Source organism: Schistocerca piceifrons, chromosome 8 (genome assembly GCF_021461385.2).
Source record: "Schistocerca piceifrons isolate TAMUIC-IGC-003096 chromosome 8, iqSchPice1.1, whole genome shotgun sequence".
Classification (NCBI taxonomy): Eukaryota; Metazoa; Arthropoda; class Insecta; order Orthoptera; family Acrididae; genus Schistocerca; species Schistocerca piceifrons.
The window spans coordinates 406,748,604-406,771,401 of record NC_060145.1 but is presented as its reverse complement, the minus strand read 5'-3'; the positions used below and the strand labels follow the sequence as shown (position 1 = coordinate 406,771,401).

Here is a 22,798-nt window from a genome sequence, read left to right as displayed (position 1 = left end):
GGGAACATGCTCAGACAGTCGAAACGGTAAGGACGACCGCTCGCATAAAGCGGGAAAACCGGGTTCGAGTCTCGGTTGAGTATAAACTTCCATTTTCACCAGTAAATTGTGCAGGTTGAACATGATTCTTACGTTTCATACAGCTGACGATCGCAGCAGTGCATGTCTGAAGTACACTGCAGAGTACACAGAGACAACACAGGCAATGCAATATGGTAACTGACGATTTTCATGGGTCAGCATGCGAACATGCACGCGCCGTTTGCAGCAGAACCTAATATTCATCAATGTGCATCTATGTGCGCTAAGCACTCTGCACCGAAACACTTTTGTCAGCACTAGTACTGTACTCTGCCGACAGATCTACTACCGATCGTCCGCTTGCTTAGCTGGGTGGTAACGTACTCGCCTCCTAAGCAAGCGGGCCCGGGTTCGATTCCCGGTCGGGTTGGGGATCTTCTCCACTCGGGGACTGGGTGTTGTTCTCATCATCATTTCATCCTCATCACCGGCGCGCAAGTTGCCCAATGTGGCGTCTTCTGAAATAAGACTTGCATGTGGCGGCCAAACTTCCTCGGATGGGGCCTCCCCGCCAACGAAGCTATACGCTCATTTCATTTTTGCCACTTATCGCCGCATACTGTGATTTACAAAGCAGGCAGACCTTCGACGGCCACGTTCTGTGATGAGATACGGACGTTCAGTACCTTGCCGCCTACTAGTTGTTTCATTGGTCTTCAACTACTTTTCGTAGACGCTCACATTAGAGCGCGAACAGCTTCGCGATTTCTAAGATGCCCATATTCAATTGTCTGACCGTAACAATCTGCCCTTTGTGAAAACCGCTAAACTCAGTAAATGTCCTGCGTTGTGACTCGTATCGTCGGTAAACTGATTCCCCATTTTTTCCTCTATATTGAGTTTCGATTCCACGCCAGAGAGGGGCGGGCTGGCAGCAGCTTAGTACGCTGCTCTTCAGCCTACGATTCCCCATCGTCACTGCTCCGCTTATACACTTCCCTTATTACGGCACCTGCCCGTAACGCCACCGGGCCGCATTCATTCTCGGGGTAGGCAGAGGTCGTATTGTTCTGGCTCATCTGAGTATTTCGTAACAAGGATACTTCAGCTGAACACTGTACACAATTACACACATTTATCTGAAACTAAAAAGAAGAAAATTGTGTGTGCTCAAGCAGAATCCTTTTCCAAAACATGTTTACTACAAACAGTCTATATACACTCCTGGAAATTGAAATAAGAACACCGTGAATTCATTGTCCCAGGAAGGGGAAACTTTATTGACACATTCCTGGGGTCAGATACATCACATGATCACACTGACAGAACCACAGGCACATAGACACAGGCAACAGAGCATGTACAATGTCGGCACTAGTACAGTGTATATCCACCTTTCGCAGCAATGCAGGCTGCTATTCTCCCATGGAGACGATCGTAGAGATGCTGGATGTAGTCCTGTGGAACGGCTTGCCATGCCATTTCCACCTGGCGCCTCAGTTGGACCAGCGTTCGTGCTGGACGTGCAGACCGCGTGAGACGACGCTTCATCCAGTCCCAAAAATGCTCAATGGGGGACAGATCCGGAGATCTTGCTGGCCAGGGTAGTGGACTTACACCTTCTAGAGCACGTTGGGTGGCACGGGATACATGCGGAAGGGCATTGTCCTGTTGGAACAGCAAGTTCCCTTGCCGGTCTAGGAATGGTAGAACGATGGGTTCGATGACGGTTTGGATTTACCGTGCACTATTCAGTGTCCCCTCGACGATCACCAGTGGTGTACGGCCAGTGTAGGAGATCGCTCCCCACACCATGATGCCGGGTGTTGGCCCTGTGTGCCTCGGTCGTATGCAGTCCTGATTGTGGCGCTCACCTGCACGGCGCCAAACACGCATACGACCATCATTGGCACCAAGGCAGAAGCGACTCTCATCGCTGAAGACGACACGTCTCCATTCGTCCCTCCATTCACGCCTGTCGCGACACCACTGGAGGCGGGCTGCACGATGTTGGGGCGTGAGCGGAAGACGGCCTAACGGTGTGCGGGACCGTAGCCCAGCTTCATGGAGACGGTTGCGAATGGTCCTCGCCGATACCCCAGGAGCAACAGTGTCCCTAATTTGCTGGGAAGTGGCGGTGCGGTCCCCTACGGCACTGCGTAGGATCCTACGGTCTTGGCGTGCATCCGTGCGTCGCTGCGGTCCGGTCCCAGGTCGACGGGCACGTGCACCTTCCGCCGACCACTGGCGACAACATCGATATACTGTAGAGACCTCACGCCCCACGTGTTGAGCAATTCGGCGGTACGTCCACCCGGCCTCCCGCATGCCCACTATACGCCCTCGCTCAAAGTCCGTCAACTGCACATACGGTTCACGTCCACGCTGTCGCGGCATGCTACCAGTGTTAAAGACTGCGATGGAGCTCCGTATGCCACGGCAAACTGGCTGACACTGACGGCGGCGGTGCACAAATGCTGCGCAGCTAGCGCCATTCGACGGCCAACACCGCGGTTCCTGGTGTGTCCGCTGTGCCGTGCGTGTGATCACTGCTTGTACAGCCCTCTCGCAGTGTCCGGAGCAAGTATGGTGGGTCTGACACACCGGTGTCAATGTGTTCTTTTTTCCATTTCCAGGAGTGTACAAACAGTCTCTATACAAATAAAAATATATTCTCAGGTGGCCGTACACCGGTTTATATCCTATACTCAACTGTCTATTTGCAATAGGTGTGAGTAGCAGTTACCTTGTTGTTATGTTGTGTAATGTATTTTATATTCAGCTGCGTTGACTATGCGTTAGGAACATGCCTCCACCCTTTCTCTTTAATTCTGACGTCATGTACCATTTTCTAATAGATGTTTACAGTCACATGTAATTCTGCATTTCAAAATTACCATTAGCTTGAAATTGGCCAATAACAGTGAATAAATAATAATCAGCCTCTGTGATGACAGTGGACCCAATCATAAGGGATAACTTTAATGAGTCAGATGATCTACTGAGTGCAACAGTTTATACATATGTCAGGATGAAAAGAATTTATACTTTATGGTTAGTTGTTTCACCAAAAACTCACCACTTTTATTCTGAATTCCCATGTGTCACAATGATCAATTGTTGGTAAACCTTTATTACTGGTTTCTAACTGAAAAGTATCAGAAAATCTGTACAACCCTTCCCACGTGAAATATATTTTTTAAGACCGATTAACCGCTTTAAGGGATGCATGTCACGTAGCTGTGTATACGTCCTTTTTTATCACTACTAGTTTCGATTAATAACCATCATCACAATATATGTATACAGCAGAGAAGTTTGAAACAACCTGAATTGCAAAGATGATGATCAAGTATAGTCTACATTACGTGGTACAACCTAATACTTATAAAAGTTTATATATTGTATTTACGTAACATAACATGTTATATCAGTATGTCATTATTCCATATTTCAGTTTTGTGTGCCTGCTTTACCTAGCAGTTGTATTCCAGAATTAATATGATCAGTTACCAGCATATGTGCGTATACACAGGGTGTTTCAAAACTACTTTTATAAACTTGGCGTGCCGGTTCCTTACGTCAAAACAAGAAAATAACATCTGGTAAACATGGGCTCTAAAATACATAGCTGAAGGGCTGTGAGCACTTGTTCATCTTCAATGCTGTGAAACACGTCTACTCTATAGAAAGCTACTTTCTGAGGAGATAGAATGGAATAAAACAAGAAAAAAGTGACGAGTAAACATCGTCTGTAAAATGCACACCTTAAGAGCTGTGAGAACTTGCTCATATTTGACACTGTGAAACACATCTCTTCTACTGAAAAAGTGCTCATAGCTATTAGGATATGCGTTTTAGAGACCTATACTGAAAATGTTTTCGTGTCTTGGTCCATACTACGTCCTCTCAAAATGTGGAAAATAAAGAGCTTGCAGCAGCAGAGATTTGTTTCATAGTATCAAAGATGAAGACGGACTCATAGTTATTAATGTATGCATTTTAAAGCACATACTTACTGGACTTTTTTCCTTGTTTTGGTACAAGCAACACGACCCCAAAGTTTGAAATAGTATTTTTGAAACATCCTGTATAATAATACAATTTTGTTATCAACATATAATGTTACTACTCACGCCTTATTTACGAGGGCAAGTCAAAAAGTAAAGGGACTTTTGAAAAAAAGAATAGTTATGCTAACGATAGGAAACTGAAAAATGCATTATTTTCTACATAACTCCCTGCACTTCAACGTACTTCGTACAACGTTTCACAAGTTTTTTGACTCCACCGGAAAAAGGTTTTTTGGTTGCATATGTAACCAATTTAGCACCGCATCAATGACTTCTGTATCGGTTGCAAATCTTCTTCCCCTAAGCCCTTCCTTCAATGGTCCAGACATATGGAAATCGCTTGGAGCCAGGTCTGGACTGTAAGGCGTGTTTTCCAGCAGTTTGAATCCCAGTTCCTTTATCGTTTCGACCTGCCGTTTGGCAGAACGTAGCCGCAGAATGACACCTTTTCACAGTTTTCCGCAACGTTTGGATCTGATTGCAGGCTTCAGTTTAGTTCACACCACATAAAAATAATTCTCACTGTTCGAAGTTTCGCCTATTGGGGTGAAACGAACGGCTACCACACCTTTCATGTCCCAGAATAGTGTTAGTATAATCTTACCAGCTGATGGTTGACGTTTAAATTTTGTAACTTCTGGTGATGATGAGTGTTTCCAGACCATCCGGTTCGACATGATGCGCCCCAATTTCGTCTACAGTAACGATTTGCTGTAAAAATCGGTCTCCATCGCGACGATAATGAGCCAGACGTTTACGAGAGACGTCCATCCTTTGAACCTGCGCTGACAATTTTTTCGGTACTCACCCTGCCCACACTTCCCAAAAATGTGGCCTTTCGTGTAAGATGGAATACGCTGAACCATAACTGATATGTAAAGTATTAGCGATTTCGTCCACTGTGATTCGTCTGTTTTCCATCACCATATCCTCAACGACATCCACGTTCAATTATTGAAGTCGATGACCTGTCCGATTTTTCCTAGTCGCATAGAAAAAATTCTTCCCTGTTTGAAGTTCGCTGTCCATGTAGATGTTGCGTAGCATTAGACAGGTGTCACCATACTGCTTTTGCATTTGACGAACAATTCCCGCAGGTTTAACAGCATACACAAACGAAAAGCGAATCACTGCCCTCATTTTCTCCTTGGTGCAGCTCGACAATGGAGCTGCCATGTTTCACGGTCTGCTACAATAGGACTTCTCCGCCTTCTTTTGCTTGTGCCTTTGTCCCGCGATTTCGCAGGGTCGGTATGGTTAGGGTCGGATTTGGCAAGATTAAAATAAGGGGTGGATGGATGCCCTTCCTGTTGCCACCCCACTACCTCTGAGAATGGAATTAGTGTAACCCAGCTGTCAGCATCTAGTGTAATCCATGGAATAGTGCGAACGCGTTCAGATGTTTGTGAGCAGTGGAACTGAGGCGGGATATGGGGACCAGACCGGTATTCAACTAGGGGGATGTGGAAAACTGCCTAAAAACCACATATAGGCTGGCTGGCTGGCACACCGGCCTTCGTCAGTAATCCGCTGGGCAGATTCGATCCGGGGCCGGCTCGCCTACCCGAGCCCAGGAAGCAGCACATTGGCGGGCCCAGAAAGCAACTAAAGCGCTCTTTTTTTTTTTTTTTTTTCTTTGCGCTCTCGGATAACCTGGCGGGTGGTCTGCTACAATACGAGTAAAGCGAGAACAAGAGTGACACATTGATTGTATAGAACTGTTGCGTACGACAATACTTCAGTGCTGGATACTAGCAGTGATACCAAGCCCTATGGCGAGAAATTGCAAATGTCCCTTTACTTTTTGGCTTCCCTTTGTATTTTCACTATCTGCACTCACAACGTCTGATCAAAAGTATCCGCACAACCCTAAATAATGCGCAAATTGTCACTAGATGGAGATGTCATGGAAGGTGCCCGCCTTTATAATAGATTCTGGGGGGGGGGGGGGGGGTTGTGTTGTCAGTAGAAAAGAAGTAACAGCAGAATGGATCGGCAAAGAGAACTCAGCGACTTCGAAGGTGGACTAGACATTGGGGCCACTAGAGTAACAGGTCCATCAGGGACATTTCAATCCTTCTAAAGCTGCCCATATCGACTGTTGGTGAAGTGATTGTGATGTGGAGACACGAAGGAGCAGCCACATCCAAAACAAAAATTGTTGAGCATTATGGAGTGTAGTTGAAAAAAACAGCTAGAAATCAGTGGAAGAAATAACTCTTGAATTCCAAATGCTAATAGCAGTCCAGCCAACACAGTGACTGCTGCGAGATGAGTAAAAAAGAGTGGTGTATTATGGTCGAGCAGCTCCTCGAAAGCCTCACATGTCTGTAGCCAGAGCTAAGCAACGCTTGAGGTGATGTAAAGAGCTATTGGACAGCGGATGAGTGGAAGCGAGTGGTTTGCAGTCATGAATCACGCTGTACCCTTCGGCAATCCGGTGGAAGTCTTTGGGTTTCTCGGGGTGCCTCAGGAACGTTGTCTGACATCATCCAATGAGGAAGCACGGAGTTACAGGTGTTACGGTATGGGGGTATTTATTGTCGCTAGCGTGTGGTTCCCTTACTGTGCCTGAAGAAAACGTTAGATGCGGACGGATACGAACATAGTTTAGAGGACTATGTACAGGAGAGGAAACATTGGGAGACAATCCAGAATGAGATTTTCACTCTGCAGTGGAGTGTGCGCTGATATGAAACTCCCTGGCAGATTAAAACTGTGTGCCCGACCGAGACTCGAACTCGGGACCTTTGCCTTTTGCGGGCAAGTGCTCTACCATCTGAGCTACCGAAGCACGACTCACGCCCGCTCCTCACAGCTTTACTTCTGCCAGTATCTCGTCTCCTACCTTCCAAACTTTACAGAAACTCTCTCAGATGGCAGAGCACTTGCCCGCGAAAGGCAAAGGTCCCGAGTTCGAATCTCGGTCGGGCACACAGTTGTAATCTGCCAGGAAGTTTCATTGGGAGACAATGATTGTATCGGCGTGACAATGAACGCTGTCATGAAGCAATGTCTGTGGGTTAATGGTTTGTGGACAATAACATTCCTGAAACAGACCAACCTGTCCAGAGTCCCGACCTGAACACAGTCCAAATGCTTTGGGATGAGTTAGAACGTCTGCTTCGGTACAGATCATACCGTCCAACATCACTACCTTCTCTGGTTTTCTTGGCTCTTTAGGAAAAATGGGTTGCCAGGCTCCAGATCCCTCATTGAACGTGTCCCCAGCATGTTATAAAGGCGAAGAGTAGACACACCCAACATTAATGTCCAGTAATAAGCGTAGAGATACATTTGATCAGATACTTTGTAAAAAGACCCGTCTCGTGTGTTTCGGAAACTTATTCCCTGGGTAAAGAATGAAAAGTGTGAAATGGGAGTATCATGTACCAACCTGTTGGCAGCAGCTGTAGGAGGTGGTGGTGCGGCAGGCTGACGAGGACATCTGGGAGCGCGTCTCGTCGAACATCTGGTCGATGCGCTGCTTGTAGATGGAGTAGACGCTGGTGGAGGCGGCGCTGTCACGGTCCCTGTCGGGCGCCTCCTCCTGCAGCCGGAAGCAGTAGGTGGGCTCCTGGTCCACGCAGCCAACCACGCCGACGGCGGGCGCCGCCTTGCTGGTCGCCGCCATGGCCGCTGTCTTGGGCGGCGGCACCAGCAGCGGCTCGTCGCCGCACTTCACCATCCTGCGGCGGTCAGGCCTCTGGGAAACCGACAACCAAAGGCTGCACACGTCAGCGATCTTTCGTGGCCTCAGCCGGGAAAAGGTGGTCACCTGCACGCCGAAGTTAAAGTGGGCCAAGCTGGGAGCAACAGCTGGGGAGTTGCTCATAAGATTCTCAGATGTGGTACAAGAGCGTTGTTAGCAAGCTACTAAGGAAATCTTGAACATGGCAGCAAACAAAGATCATAAATTTAAGTGAAGTCGCAGTTGACAAACAGAAACTGAACAAAAACAAAATGAGCGTAAGTAGAGCGGTGCGAGAAGCATTCAACGAATTACACTGAGGAGCCAAAGAAACTGATACACCTGCCTAATACCGTGTAGAGCCCTCGCGACCACGCAGAAATGCCGCAACACTACATGGCATGATCTCGACTAATGTCTGAAGTAGTACTGGAGGGAAATGACAGTATGAATCCTGCAGGGCTGCCCATAAATCCGTAAGGGTACGAGAGGGTGGAAATCTCTTCTGAACAGCACGTTGCAAGGCATCCCAGATATGCTCAATAATGTTCATGTCTGGGGCGTTTGGTGACCAGCGGAAGTATTTAACCTTAGAACAGCGTTCCCGGAGCCACCCTGTAGCAATTCTGGACATGTGGCGTGTCGCATTGTCCTGCTGGAATTGCCCAAGTCCCTCGGAATGCACAATGGACATGAAGGGATGCAAGTGACCAGACAGGATGCTTACATACGTGTTACCTGTCAGAGTCGTAGCTGGACGTATCAGTGTTCAAAATGCTTCAAATGGCTCTAAGCACTATGGGACTTAACATCTGAGGTCATAAACCTAACTAACCTAAGGACATCACACACATCCATGCCCGAGGCAGGATACGAACCTACGACCGTAGCAGCAGCACAGTTCCGGACTGAAGCACCTAGAACCGCTCGGCCACAGCGGCCGGCCATATCAGGGGCCCCATATCACTCCAACTGTACATGCCCCGCATCATTATGGAGCCTCCACCAGCTGAAACAGCCCCCTAGCCGAGCGATCTAAGGCGTTCTAATCATGGACGGTGCGGCTGGTCCTGGCGGAGGTTCGAGTCCTCCCTCGGGCATGGATGTGTGTGTTTGTCCTTAGGATAATTTAGGTTAAGTAGTGTGACTGATGACCTTAGCAAATAAGTCCCATAAGATTTCACACACATTTGAGCATTTTTTTGAAACAGCCCCTACTGACATACAGGGTCCATGGATTCGTGATGTTGTCTCCATATCCGTACACGTCCATGCGCTCGATACAGTTTGAAACTAGACACATCCGACCAGGCGACATGTTTCCACTCATCAACAATCCAATGTCGGTGTTTAAGGGCCCAAGCGAGGCGTAAAACTTTGTGTCGTGCAGTCATCAGGAGAACACGAGTGGGCCTTCGCCTCCGAAAGCACATATTGATGATGTTCCGTTGAATGTTTCGCACCCTGACACTTGTTGATGGCCCAGCATTGAAACCTGAAGCAATTTGCGGAAGGGTTGCACTTCTGTCACGTTGAACGATTCTCTTCAGTTGTCGTTGGTCCCGTTCTTGCAGGATCTTCTTCCGGCCGCAGCGATGTTGAACATTTGTTTTACAGTTTTCCTGATATTCACGGTACACTCCTGGAATGCTCGTACGGAAAGATCCCCACTTCATCGCTACCTCGAAGATACTGTGTCGCATCGCTCGTGCGCCGGCTATAACACCACGTTCGAACTCACTTAAATCTTGATGGTAACCTGGTATTGTAGCAGCAGTAACACATCTAACAACTGCGCCAGACACTTGTTGTGTTATATAGGCGTTGCCGACCGCAGCGCCATATTCTGCCCGTTTACATACCTCTGTATTTGAACACGCATGCCTAAACCCGTTTACCGAGCGAGGTGGCGCAGTGGTTAGCACACTGGACTCGCATTCGGGAGGACGACGGTTCAATCCCGCGTCCAGCCATCCTGATTTAGGTTTTCCGTGATTTCCCTAAATCGCTCCAGGCAAATGCCGGGATGGTTCCTCTGAAAGGGCACTGCCGACTTCCTTCCCCGTCCTTCCCTAATCCGATGAGACTGATGACCTCGCTGTTTGGTCTCTTCCCCCAACCAACCAACCAACCAACCTAAACCCGTTTCTTTGGCGCTTCAGTGTTGAAAGCTTAACATCGGTTTGCAGCAGAATTTCAGAACATACTGTGACGTCTAAAATAACTAATTTCCTAGAGACCGAAAGGCTTATGTCCACCTGTCAGCATGGTTTTAGAAAGTGTCACTCATACGAAATTCAGCTTGTCCTTTTCTCACATTATATACTACGAACTATAATAAAGGACAACACGCATATTCTATATTTGCAGATTTCCGGAAAGCATTTGACACTGTGCCACAGTGCAGAGAATTAACTAAGATATTAAGTATGGAATAGGTTCCCAGATGTGAGTGGCTAGAAGACTTAAGTAATAGAACCCAGTATGATGTTCTCGACGGCGAGTCTTCATCAGAGGCAAGGGTATCATCAGGAGAGTCCGACGGAAGCGTGATAGGACTACTGTTATTTTCTATATACATAAATAACCTGCCGGATAGCGTGGGCAGCGATCTGTGGTTGTTTGCTGATGATACTGTGACTACGGAATGGTGTCGACGTTGAGTGATTGTTGGAGGATACAAAGTGATTTAGACAAAATTTCTAGTTGGTGTGATGAATGGCAGCTAGCTCTAAATGTTGAAAAATGTGAGTTAATGCGGGTTAATAGGAAAAACGAACCAGTAATGTTCGATACGGCATCAATAGCCTCCTAATTTACACAATCACGTCGTTTTAATTTCTGGTCGTAACGATGCAATGCGATATGAAATGGAACGAGAATGTGACGATTGTGGTAGGGAAGGCGAATGGTCGATATCGGTTTACAGGGAGAATTTTAGGAAACTGTGACTCATCTGTAAAGGAAACTGAATATAGAACGCTAGTGCGACCTATTCTTGAGTACTGCTCGAGTGTTTGGGATCCGCTCAAGGTCGGATTAATGATAGACAACGAAGCATTTCAGAGTCGGGCTGCTAGGTTTGTTACTGATGGTTCCGAATAATACTCGAGTACTACGCAGATGCCCGCCCGCTTAGCCGAGCGGTCTAACGCACGGTTTTCCGGAGCGGGAAGGAGCGCCTCGTCCACCGCACGAATCCACCCGGCGGACTTGTGTCGAGGTCCGGTGAGCCGGCCAGTCTGTGGATGGTTTTTAGGCGGTTTTCCATCTGCCTCGGAGAATGCAGGCTGGTTCCCCTTATTCTGCCTCAGAGCAATATTGCCGTCATTGCGGGGCTTGTGTGCCTCAATGATACAAATAGCTGTTCCGTACACTGTTTTGGCGTATAAGCAACATCAGCGCGGTAACTACAGTGGCAGCTGGAACTAATAACCACAAACAATATATGTGCACTCCACCAGTCAGTTACGACATAGCAAAGCAGTGCACGTACCGCCTTAGTGTGTCAACGTTGATGCACAAGAAATCCCAGTGGTGTAACATCTCTAAACTATGTGATTTTTTATTTCATTTACACGTCAAGTGCCGTAGGACCAAATTGAGGAGCAAATATACAAGGTCATGGAATGTGTCAGTACATGAAATTACAACATAAAAGTAATAACAGATAAAAATAAAACGCTTATGTACACCCAATCAACAATACAACAGGAATCAGCTTAATTTTTCAAGGAACTCCAAGACAGACTAGATGGAGTGACCCATGAAGAAACCCTTCAGTTACGATTTGAAAGCGCGTGAATTACTGCTAAAATTTTTGAATTCAAGTGGTAGCTTATTGAAAATGGATGCAACAATATACTGCACATCTTTCTGCACAAAAGTTAAGGAAGTCCGATCCAAATGCAGCTTGGATTTCTGCCGAGTATTAACTGAGTGTAAGCTGCTTATTCTTGGGAATAAGCTAATATTGTTAACAAGAAACGACAGCAAGGTATATATATATATATATATATATATATATATATATATATATATATATATACCAATGTCAAAATACCCAGACTCGTGAACAGGGGTTGACAAGAGGTTCGTGAACATACACCACTTATTGCCCAAATCGCCCGTTTCTGAGCCAAAAATATCCTTTTAGAATGGGAAGAGTTACCCCAAAATATAATACCATACGACATAAACGAATGAAAATAAGCACAGTACACTAGTTTTTGTGTCGAACGATCACTCACTACAGATACCGTTCGAATAGTAAAAATGGCAGCATTAAGGCTTTGAACAAGATGCCGAACGTGGCCTTTCCACGACAGTTTATTATCTATCTGAACACCTAGAAATTTGAACTGTTCAGTTTCACTAATCATATGCCCATTCTGCGACGTTAAAACGTCAGATTTTGTTGAATTGTGTGTTAGAAACTGTAAGAACTGAGTCTTACCGTGATTTAGCATTAGTGTATTTTCTACAAGCCATGAACTTATGTCTTGAACTGCACTGTTTGAAACCGAGGCAATGTTGCACCAACATCCTTTACTTCCAAGCTAGTCACCAACAAACAGAAATATTTAGGAGTTACCCGTAATACTAGAGGGCATATCATACATATAAGTTAGGAACAGGAGTGGTCCCAACACTGATCCTTGTGCACCCCCCATTTGACGTACCTCACTCAGACCCCACATCACAGCCATTCTCAGCACTCTGAATAATGACCTTTTGCTGTCTGTCGTTAAAGTAAGAGGTGGACCGGTTCTGGGCTACCCACCGTATTCCGTAATGGTCCAACTTCTGGAGCACCATCAAACACCTTAGTTAAACAAAAAAAAAAAAAATCTGCCTAGCGTTCGAAACCTTTTGTTTAACCCATCCAGTACCTCACAGAGAAAAGAGAATATAGCATTTTCAGTTGTTAAGCGACTTCTAAAGCCGAACTGTGCATTTGATAGCAAATCGTGTGATACTTAATGATCAGTTACATACACAGCCTTTTTAATATCTTTAGCAAACACTGACGGCATGGAAATAGGTCTAAAATTGTCTACATTATCCCTTTCTGCCTTTTTATAAAGCGGTTTTACTAATGAGTACTTCAATCGTTCAGGAAACTGACCATTTCTAAAGGAAAGATTACAAATATGGCTAAATATAGGGCTAACATGTGCAGCACAGTACTTTAATTTCTGGTAGGCACTCCATCATAACCATGAGAGTCCTTAGTCTTCAGTGATTTAATTATTGACTCAATCTCCCACTTGTCACAGAGGAGTATTTCAGACATCAACCTCGGAAAGGTATTTGCCAAGAGAATTATATGATACCCTGTAGAAGCTAAATTTACATTTAATTCACCAGCAATGCTCAGAAAGTGATTGTTAAATACTGTACATGTATCTGATTTATCGGTAACAGAAATATTTTACTGCGAATTGACTTTATATCGTCGACCTTGTGCTGCTGACCAGATACTTCCTTCACAACTGACCATATGGTTATGGTTTTCATTTTATCCTGTGAATTAGCTATTCTATTTGCATACCACATATTCTTTGCCTTCCTAATAATGTTTTTAAGCACCTTACAATACTGTTTGTAATGGGCTACTGCAGCTTGATTGTGACTATTCCTAACATTTTGATATAATTTCCGCTTTGTTCTACATGATATCCTTATCCCACTAGTCTGCCACACGGGCTGCCTATTACGTTAGTACACCGTTTAGAACGTTATAATGGAAATCAACTCTCAAAGAGCATGAGAAATGTGTTAAGGAAAGCATTATATTTATCATCTATGTTATCGGCACGCTAAACATCCTGCCAATCTTGTTCCTTGCAAAGGTTTGAAAACTCTCTATTGCTGTTGGATTAACTTTTCTACATAGTTTCTAATTACATGTGACATTTATTTGAGAACAAAAGCCTGTCAGTGTCAAAATTTGTGTATCATGGTCTGAAAGGCCATTCACGCTTTTACTAACTGAATGCCCAACTAGTAATGAAGAATGAATAAAAATATGAATGTAACCCCATCTTCTGGTGGAGTATGGGACTACGGCTGTTCAATGTTTAATAAAAACAATACCAATCGCCATTATATCGGTTTATTTCTAAGCAGCCAGTTTCATTGCGTCATTTTCAGGCCAAAACTGTTCCAATCCAGTAAAATTGTGTTACAAATATAGCAGTGCCTTTAACTGGTCTCGTAATAGCTAATACAGGCATACGTGCTCGTTGGACAACAGTCAGCAACCAACGAGCACGTATGCCCGTAATTTTATGTATTTTTATTGTATTTCACCATATATAAATATATATAAGGTAATTCTATGTATTTTTATAATACATACATTTTCATAATAATAAAAATACATAAAATTACAATGATCTCTTTAACTATTAAAATTCATCCAGTAATTATGTTAAAACAAATGAAAAATCAATTTGTAGATGGTGCAGATTAAAAAACTAAGAAGACTTGTTTTTATAAAAGCTAAAACCAATTCTAAAATTACAAAATAACTTATACATTGTGAATATATATATATATATATATATATATATATATATATATATATATATATATATATATATATATAGGGTGGTCCGTTGATAGTGACCGGACCACATATCTCACGAAATAAGCATCAAACGAAAAAACTACAAAGAATGAAACTCGTCTAGCTTGAAGGGGGAAACCAGATGGCGCTAAGGTTGGCCCTTTAGATGGCGCTGCCATAGGTCAAACGGATATCAACTGCGTTTTTTTAAAAATAGTAACCTTCATTTATTATTACATACTCGTGTAGTACGTAAAGAAATATGAATGTTTTAGTTGGACCACTTTTTTCGCTTTGTGATACATGGCGCTGTAATAGTCACAAACGTCTAAGTACGTGGTATCACGTAATATTCCGCCAGTGCAGACGGTATTTGCTTCGCGATACATTACCCGTGTTAAAATCGCCCGTTTACCAATTGCGGAAAAGGTCAATATCGTGTTGATGTATGGCTATTGTAATCAAAATGCCCAATGGGCGTGTCCTATCCATGCTGCTCGGTATCCTGGACAACATCATCCAAGTGTCCGGACAGTTCGCCGGATAGTTACGTTATTTAAGGAAACAGGAAGTGTTCAGCCACATGTGAAACGTCAGCCACGACCTACAACAAATAATGATGCCCACGTAGGTGTCATAGCTGCTGTCGCGGCTAATCCGCACATCAGTAGCAGACAAATTGCGCGAGAATCAGGAATCTCAAAAACGTCTGTGTTGAGAATGCTACATCAACATCGATTGCACCCGTACCATATTTCTATGTACCAGGAATTGCATGGCGGCGACTGTGAACGTCGTGTACAGTTCTGTCACTGGGATCCAGCATGGCGTTCCGTATTACCACCGAGCGGGGTGGCGCAGTCGTTAGACACTGGACTCGCATTCGGGAGGACGACGATTCAATCCCGCGTCCGGCCATCCTGATTTAGGTCTTCCGTGATTTCCCTAAAATCACTCCAGGCAAATGCCGGGATGGTTCCTCTGAAACGGCACGGCCGACTTCCTTCCCAATCCTTCCCTAATCCGATGAGACCGATGACCACGCTGTCTGGTCTCCTTCCCCAAACTAACCAACCAACCGTATTACCCTCCTGAACCCACCGATTCCATATTCTGCTAACAGTCATTGGATCTCGACCAACGCGAGCAGCAATGTCGTGATACGATAAACCGCAATCGCGATAGGCTACAATCCGACCTTTATCAAAGTCGGAAATGTGATGGTACACATTTCTCCTTCTTACACGAGCCATCACAACAACGTTTCACCAGGCAACGCCGGTCAACTGCTGTTTGTGTATGAGAAATGGGTTGGAAACTTTCCTCATGTCAGCACGTTGTAGGTGTCGCCACCGGCGCCAACCTTGTGTGAATGCTCTGAAAAGCTAATCATTTGCATATCACAGCATCTTCTTCCTGTCGGTTAAATTTCGCGTCTGTAGTAAGTCATCTTCGTGGTGTAGAAATTTTAATGGCCAGTAGTATATATATTGCACGTTGAGTGCATATTCATCTCGTGCAAATTGGGTTACATTATCGAAGTACCTTAAGAGGTTGTCAAGTTAACGGTGTTAGGATCTCAAGGAATTGCAATGTACAAAATGGTTCATAAAATCTTATCTCTGGTTTTATATATATGAAAACTAACGTAATTCGGTTTGGTGGTAACAGAAATGCAGAAACAATCACTAGCATTGGCTACTGGGAAAACGGCTTGGTTCATGAGCTATGAATTTTGTCCTCACATTATGATCTGTCGGCTAGCACTGCATAATGACTTGGATATAATGGTACGTAAATTTCCCCTCTTGGCAGGTCCCCGGACTCGCACACGCTCAGTAGACATTCGCGCGCCGGAGATCACCGCCATCAGTGTTTCACCGTCACACTCCATCGCTCACCAGTGCCATCGTCTTCTTCAGTGTTTGTGCGTCGTATCAACAGTTTGCAGTGTGGATTATCGTCGAGTGTGAACGGCTTCGTGTTTGTCTTTCTGTGTCTACTGTTTTATTGCCCACCGTTCTGTAACTTATGTATCTTTTCAGTGTTTCTTCTCTTTGTGTATCCTCTGGCTGAAGAGCGGCGCTGTATGCCGCTGCCAGCCTACCTGATTGTTCAGGAGTTAAAATCACAATAAAGTAAAAAAAAAAATGGTACGTAAATTTACGTTGTACATGCTGAATACAACTGTGATACGGTTTTCATCTATATTTAAACGCCTGATTGTCAATATATTACCGGCGAGGTGGCCGAGCGGTTCTAGGTGCTACAGTCTGGAACCGCGGGGCCGCTAATTTCGCAGGTTCGAATCCTGCCTCGGGCATCGATGTGTTTGATGTCCTTAGGTTAGTTAGGTTTAAGTAGTTCTAAGTTCTAGGGGACTGATGACCTCAGAAGTTAATTCCCATAGTGCTCAGAGCCATTTGAACCATTTGTCATTATATTCTTCTATTCATGTAGCACTGAATATAACTACACAGTAGATAAAATCGGTCTGCAATAAACAGATTAAAAATTTACGACTGGTGCTGCCCTTCCTCCTATCGTGAAACGAAGATTCCATATCTCGTACAGCTTCCAAGTTATTATTTTTTGAAATGACAGCTAGACTTCATGGACACGCTATACTTTTGTTAATAAGCTTGGACGTGGTACCGAGTCAATTTTTTCCCGAAGTCGAGAAGTATTTTGGTCCATGGCTTTGAGGATATCTTGTAAGAAGAGGGCAAGGGAAGTGTGAAATGACCGATAGCTTCGGAATCCACGGTAGCTGGTGCGAAGGAGACAATTCTGTTCGAGATACATTACATCTGTGCTAGCGATTTAAGTGAAACTTTTCTTATATGGAGGTTTCATAGTCAGAACTCTTTACCTTCCAGGAACGAAAAGGTACATTATAACTTTGAATAAATTTTAATACTTTTAGTTTGACCACATTTTCAATAAATACCAAGGAATTGAAAATCCATGAAACACGTACACTACGGAAGCTCTCCGAAGCAGGAGAGAAACGGTTGAAATGTTTGCACCTCGTCGCTGAAGTGTAACCATAGGCCTGAAATATTTAGTCTAGCAACAGAATACAGGCATTTCAATGGACAAACTGCTGGGTACGATAAGTCAAAATAAAGCAATGAGTCTGCGAGTGTGTTCTAGGCATTATACACTCTAAGAGGGGGAGAAAAAGAGACACATCACAGAGAAGCAAATGGCCTCAATTTAAGAAAAATTGCGTGATTTATTCAGGAGAAAGAGCTTCACAAATTAAGCAAGCTAATAATACGTTGGTCCATCTCTGGCCTTTATGCAAGCAGTTATTCGGCTTGGCACTGACTGAAAGAGTTGTTGGATGTCCTATTGAGGAATATAGTACCAAATTTTGTCCAAATGGCGAGATAGATCGTCAAAATTGAGAGCTGCTTGGAGAACCCTACGCATAACACTTCAAACGTTACTTCATATCATAGCAGGGCCTCTTTGGTTGTTGTCCGCGGAACCTCACAGCACCGTGGTACGTCGACAGTATTGGACGCCCAGATTCATTTCAACAAGATAATGCCCACCCGCACACGGGGAGAGTTTCTACTGATTGTTTTCGTACTTGACGAAGCCTACCTTGGCCAACAAGGTCGCCGGATCTTTCCCCAGTTGAGAATGTTTGGAGCGTAACGGACAGGGCTTTCCAACCAGCTCGGAATTTTGACTATCTAACGCGCCAATTGGACAGAACCTGGCACGGCATACCGAAGATTTGACATCTGTCGCAAGAGTCCTTCATGAGGTATTTTCTCAAGAAGGCCACTTGAAAAGAAGATGGTCTGTGTAACAATGTGGTTTCATATCTGTAAATGTGTTATTGTGTAGCTGTTCATGATCGAGTGATCATACTGAAGTGGTGTGTATGTACTCAGAGAGGCATCAACAGATTTGACTGCATAATTCCTGTGGCCCTTACCTGTAATGTGTGACGTCCTCTTCGTCGCGTTGGCGCGGTGTCTCGGCGCCAATGTCCGCCTCAGCATCCCGGTCCGTCACCTGCACACACGTAACGCAAACATTTACTTCAAACTTTCCGCGAAGACTTTCTCAGGTGAATGACGTAGCTGTAAGCGGAAACAAACCCGCATTATTTGCTTCTGCAGCACTCGGTCTCACTGTGAAAGAATTGTTTGCGCGAAGTAAGAGTGGATATGGGGCTACCGGTTACAAAGCTAGAGAAGCGCTTTTTAGGAAGTCTCGCAATTCTCACCTACCAACACGGTCGCCCATAGAAATTTACCTATGAGGTGCAAGATTCTAAAATTTCCACTTGTATATAAACGATTTGGCGAGTTTGAGAACATGTTGCACATCAAATCTGTATCTGGCAGCAAGTGCAGAAAACACGTTGCATTTCGGATGCTTGATAATTTAGTCAATATTTTATTCATATAAAGTACTCATGATCATCATCCTCCTCTTCCTCCTCCTTCTCCTTTCTTCTCCTCTACACCATGGAACCTGTTGTGGCTACAGTTCTAAACAGTTCCATCGTTTTTCTTGGTCAACTTGCGTCACTTACCCCTATGAGTATATATAGCAAATCTTTTTTGGAATATCTTCAGTTTACAGAATGAGATTTTCACTCTGCAGCGGAGTGTGCGCTGATATGAAACTTCCTGGCAGATTAAAACTGTGTGCCCGACTGAGGCTAGAACTCGGGACCTTTGCCTTTGCGGGCAAGTGCTCCACCATCTGAGCTACCGAAGCACGACTCACGCCCGCTACTCACAGCTTTACTTCTGCCAGTACTTCGTCTCCTACCTTCCAAACTTTACAGAAGCTCTCCTGCGAACCTTGCAGAACTAGCACTCCTGAAAGAAAGGATATTGCGGAGACATGGCTTAGCCACAGTCTGGGGGATGTTTCCAGAATGAGATTTTCACTCTGCAGCGGAGTGTGCACTGATATGAAGCTTCCTGGCAGATTAAAACTGTGTGCCCGACCAAGACTCGAACTCAGGACCTTTGCCTTTCGCGGGCAAGTGCTCTACCATCTGAGCTACCGAAGCACGACTCACGCCTGGTACTCAAAGCTTTACTTCTGCCAGTACCTCGTCTCCTACCTTCCAAACTTTACAGAAGCTCTCCTGCGAACCTTGCAGAACTAGCAGATGATAGAGAACTTGCCCGCGAAAGGCAAAGGACCCGAGTTCGAGTCTCGGTCGGGCACACAGTTTTAATCTGCCAGGAAGTTTCATATCAGCGCACACTCCGCTGCAAAGCGAAAATCTCATTCTGGAAACATCCCCCAGGCTGTGGCTAAGCCATGTCTCCGCAATATCCTTTCTTTCAGGAGTGCTAGTCCTGCAAGGTTCGCAGGAGAGCTTCTGTAAAGTTTGGAAGGTAGGAGACGAAGTACTGGCAGAAGTAAAGCTGTGAGTACCGGGCGTGAGTCGTGCTTCGGTAGCTCATATGGTAGAGCACTTGCCCGCGAAAAGCAAAGGTCCCGAGTTCGAGTCTCGGTCGGGCACACAGTTTTAATCTGCCAGGAAGTTTCATCTTCAGTTTACTTTTTCCTTCCATTTCCACTTGGTTGCGTAGATTTCCTCCGTTATTGCAAATATTTTAAGCTCATTTTTAATATCTTCTACATCCTCTAACTGGTTTGGGAAATATCAATTCTGACGTCACAGTTCGATTGCGTATTCCTTGTTTCGTATCTACGCCTCAGATCAGTCGCGTTTCTTTAGTTGTCCCTGTCTTTAATGTTCTTTTTATAGTTCCTCCGACACCGTGAAATTTTGCTGCTTTATTCTTTACGTCTTTATCATAATTAATCGCTGCCCAGGTAGTTAAAATGACTTACTTGCCCGATTGATTTGTTTTTTTTATCACTACTTTTGATCTCACCTGTTATTTCTCCCCGAATATTATTAACCTCGTCTTTTCTACAGATATTTAGAAATTACTGTTCTAACCAACTTGGTTTAGTGTAACGTGACATACTGTGAGTCCTGGAAGGTAAACATGCTTTGACAACATATATAAAATACATCTCTTTCTGTTATTATGAACACGTATTTCACTTCTTCGATTTAACGATCTGAAATAATGGGCCCATATGATTAAATCCAGCGTATCCAACAAGTTGGGAAATAGAGATTGAAAATGTTCACAAAAGAAATTTTTATTCATAAACCAGTAACGTCCGGTTTTCACTGAAAATTAAAAAAGCAGAAACAGGAAAAATTCTGAACAGCTTGGTTACTAACGAACATAAAAAGCTTTGCTGGTTGAGACAGATGGACAGGCACTGGCGGAGCAAGTGCTGCATAAGACCGACCACATAATAAAACTAGCCGACCCGCAAGTGGTCGCTGTGGAGAAGAGCTACCACGCCCGCTTGATTAGAGAAGCCACTAAAAATCGTAAACATGAAAACAGTTTTAACAAGAAATACGAAGGCCACGAGATAAGCGTACCTGTGATTCCTGTGCTGCAACGAATGATTCTTGCAACGCACAATGTTAAGCTACAGCGGTAAAGCGGTAATTTACAGAGAAAGCCCAGTATTGGCGAGCGACGGGATGCCACAGTCAGTGCCCCCATTGTCACCCGTGGATGCTACACCACGTACCAATATGGGTGTTTCAGCATAGGTCGATACCTCGTACCTCAGAATCGGTCGTGCTATTGATCTGTAATGTAATCATTTCATGTACTCCATATGCACTGTTGCAACGACAGATCTACAGTGACTTGGAAACCTCTAAAAGGCTACACTAATTTTTTCCGGTAGTGTATATTTTCCCATACCTAAAAATGAAAAACTCAGATAGTTATACTTTACCTGAAATTGTGTTAACATTACCTCACTGTTTTAAAAAACAAATAACCTTCACTGTTTGAGTTCACAACAACTGCGCTGATAAGTACATATTACAGCTAACAACAACCATCCAACAATAACGAATTATCATCTACATCTACATCTGCATGGATACTATGCAAATCACATTTAAGTGCCCGGTAGAGGGTTCATCGAACCACCTACACAATTCTCTATTATTCCAATCTCGTACAGCGCGCGGAAAGAATGAACACCTATATCTTTCCGTACGAGTTCTGACTTCCCTAATTTTATCGTGGTGATCTTTCTACATACGTAGGTCGGTGTCAACAAATATTTTCGCATTCGGAGGAGAAAGTTGGTGATTGAAATTTCGTGAGAAGATTCCGACGCAACGAAAAGCGCCTTTCTTTTAATGATTTCCAGCCCAAATCCTGTATAATTTCTGTGCACTCTCTCCCATATTTCGTGATAATACAAAACGTGCCGCCTTGCTTTGAACTTTTTCTATGTACTCCGTCAGTCCTATCTGGTAAGGATCCCACACCGCGCAGCAGCATTCTAAAAGAGGACGGACAAGCGTAGTGTAGGCAGTCTCCTTTGTAGGTCTGTTACATTTTCTAAGTGTCCTGCCAATAAAACTCAGTCTTTGGTTAGCCTTCCCCACAACATTTTCTATGTGTTCTTTCCAATTTAAGTTGTTCGTAATTGTAATACCTAGGTATTTAGTTGAATTTACGGCTTTTAGATTAGACTGATTTATCGTGTAACCCATGTTTAACGAGTTCCTTTTAGCGCTCATGTGGATGACCTCACTTTTCGTTATTTAGGGTCAATTGTCACTTTTCGCACCATTCAGATATTTTTTCTAAATCGTTTTGCAGTTTGTTTTGTTCTTAAAACTGAGAAGTTTAGAAACAAGTTATAATGCTTTCTCAGCTCATTATAGAAAACTTCGAACACTGCCTTACTTCTTTGCTCTTGCAGCTTATTCTCGTTTCTCTGGCCTTACTGGTCTGAGCAGTCGCATGAACTACGTAATACTATTTCATCCTTTGCATCCGTATCATTGCACAACGAGAGCTCAGAGCTCATATTGATTTCTCCCCTGGAACTACAGTGTGGTAGTTGGAGAGACTGGTCGACAGTTTTTTTAATTTTAACTTAATCGTATGGCTAGGGCCCCCCGTCGGGCAGACAGTTCGCCGGGTGCCGGTCTTTCCATTTGACGCCATTTCGGCGACCTGCAGTCCATGAGGATGATAGGATGATGATGAGGACAACACAACAACCAGTCCCTGGGCGGAGAAAACTCCCCGACCCAGCCGGGAATCGAACCCGGGCCCAGAGGATTGACAATCCGTAACGCTGACCATTCAGCTACCGGGGGCGGACACTGGTCGACAGTGCATAAAAGAGAGCTAAACGAGTCTAAGCTACCGGCTTCATTATCTTTCACAAAATTCATAACACAAAGCTGTAGTTGGGTCTTTTTTTTGTACTACCGGTTTCGGTTACAAACCATCATCTGGTGCCTGTATCATCGTAACTGGAGTGTGAGTCACAAAAGTAATAACAATCACAAAAATAAAATGTAAATGACAAAGG

General features: G+C 44.4%; 1 protein-coding gene across 1 annotated transcript in view; it reads right to left on the bottom strand.

Annotated features, from left to right (window-relative positions):
- The window catches only part of LOC124712385, a 719,796-nt gene that overhangs the window by 69,992 nt on the left and 627,006 nt on the right, over positions 1-22,798 (bottom strand). Inside the window, exons 7-8 of the mRNA XM_047242681.1 lie at positions 18,315-18,394; positions 7,492-7,800 (exon numbers count right to left, since the gene is read on the bottom strand). Of these exons, the coding sequence (XP_047098637.1) occupies positions 7,492-7,782 (291 nt within the window). The 5' untranslated portion in view covers positions 7,783-7,800; positions 18,315-18,394. The remainder of the gene's footprint in view (positions 1-7,491; positions 7,801-18,314; positions 18,395-22,798) is intronic.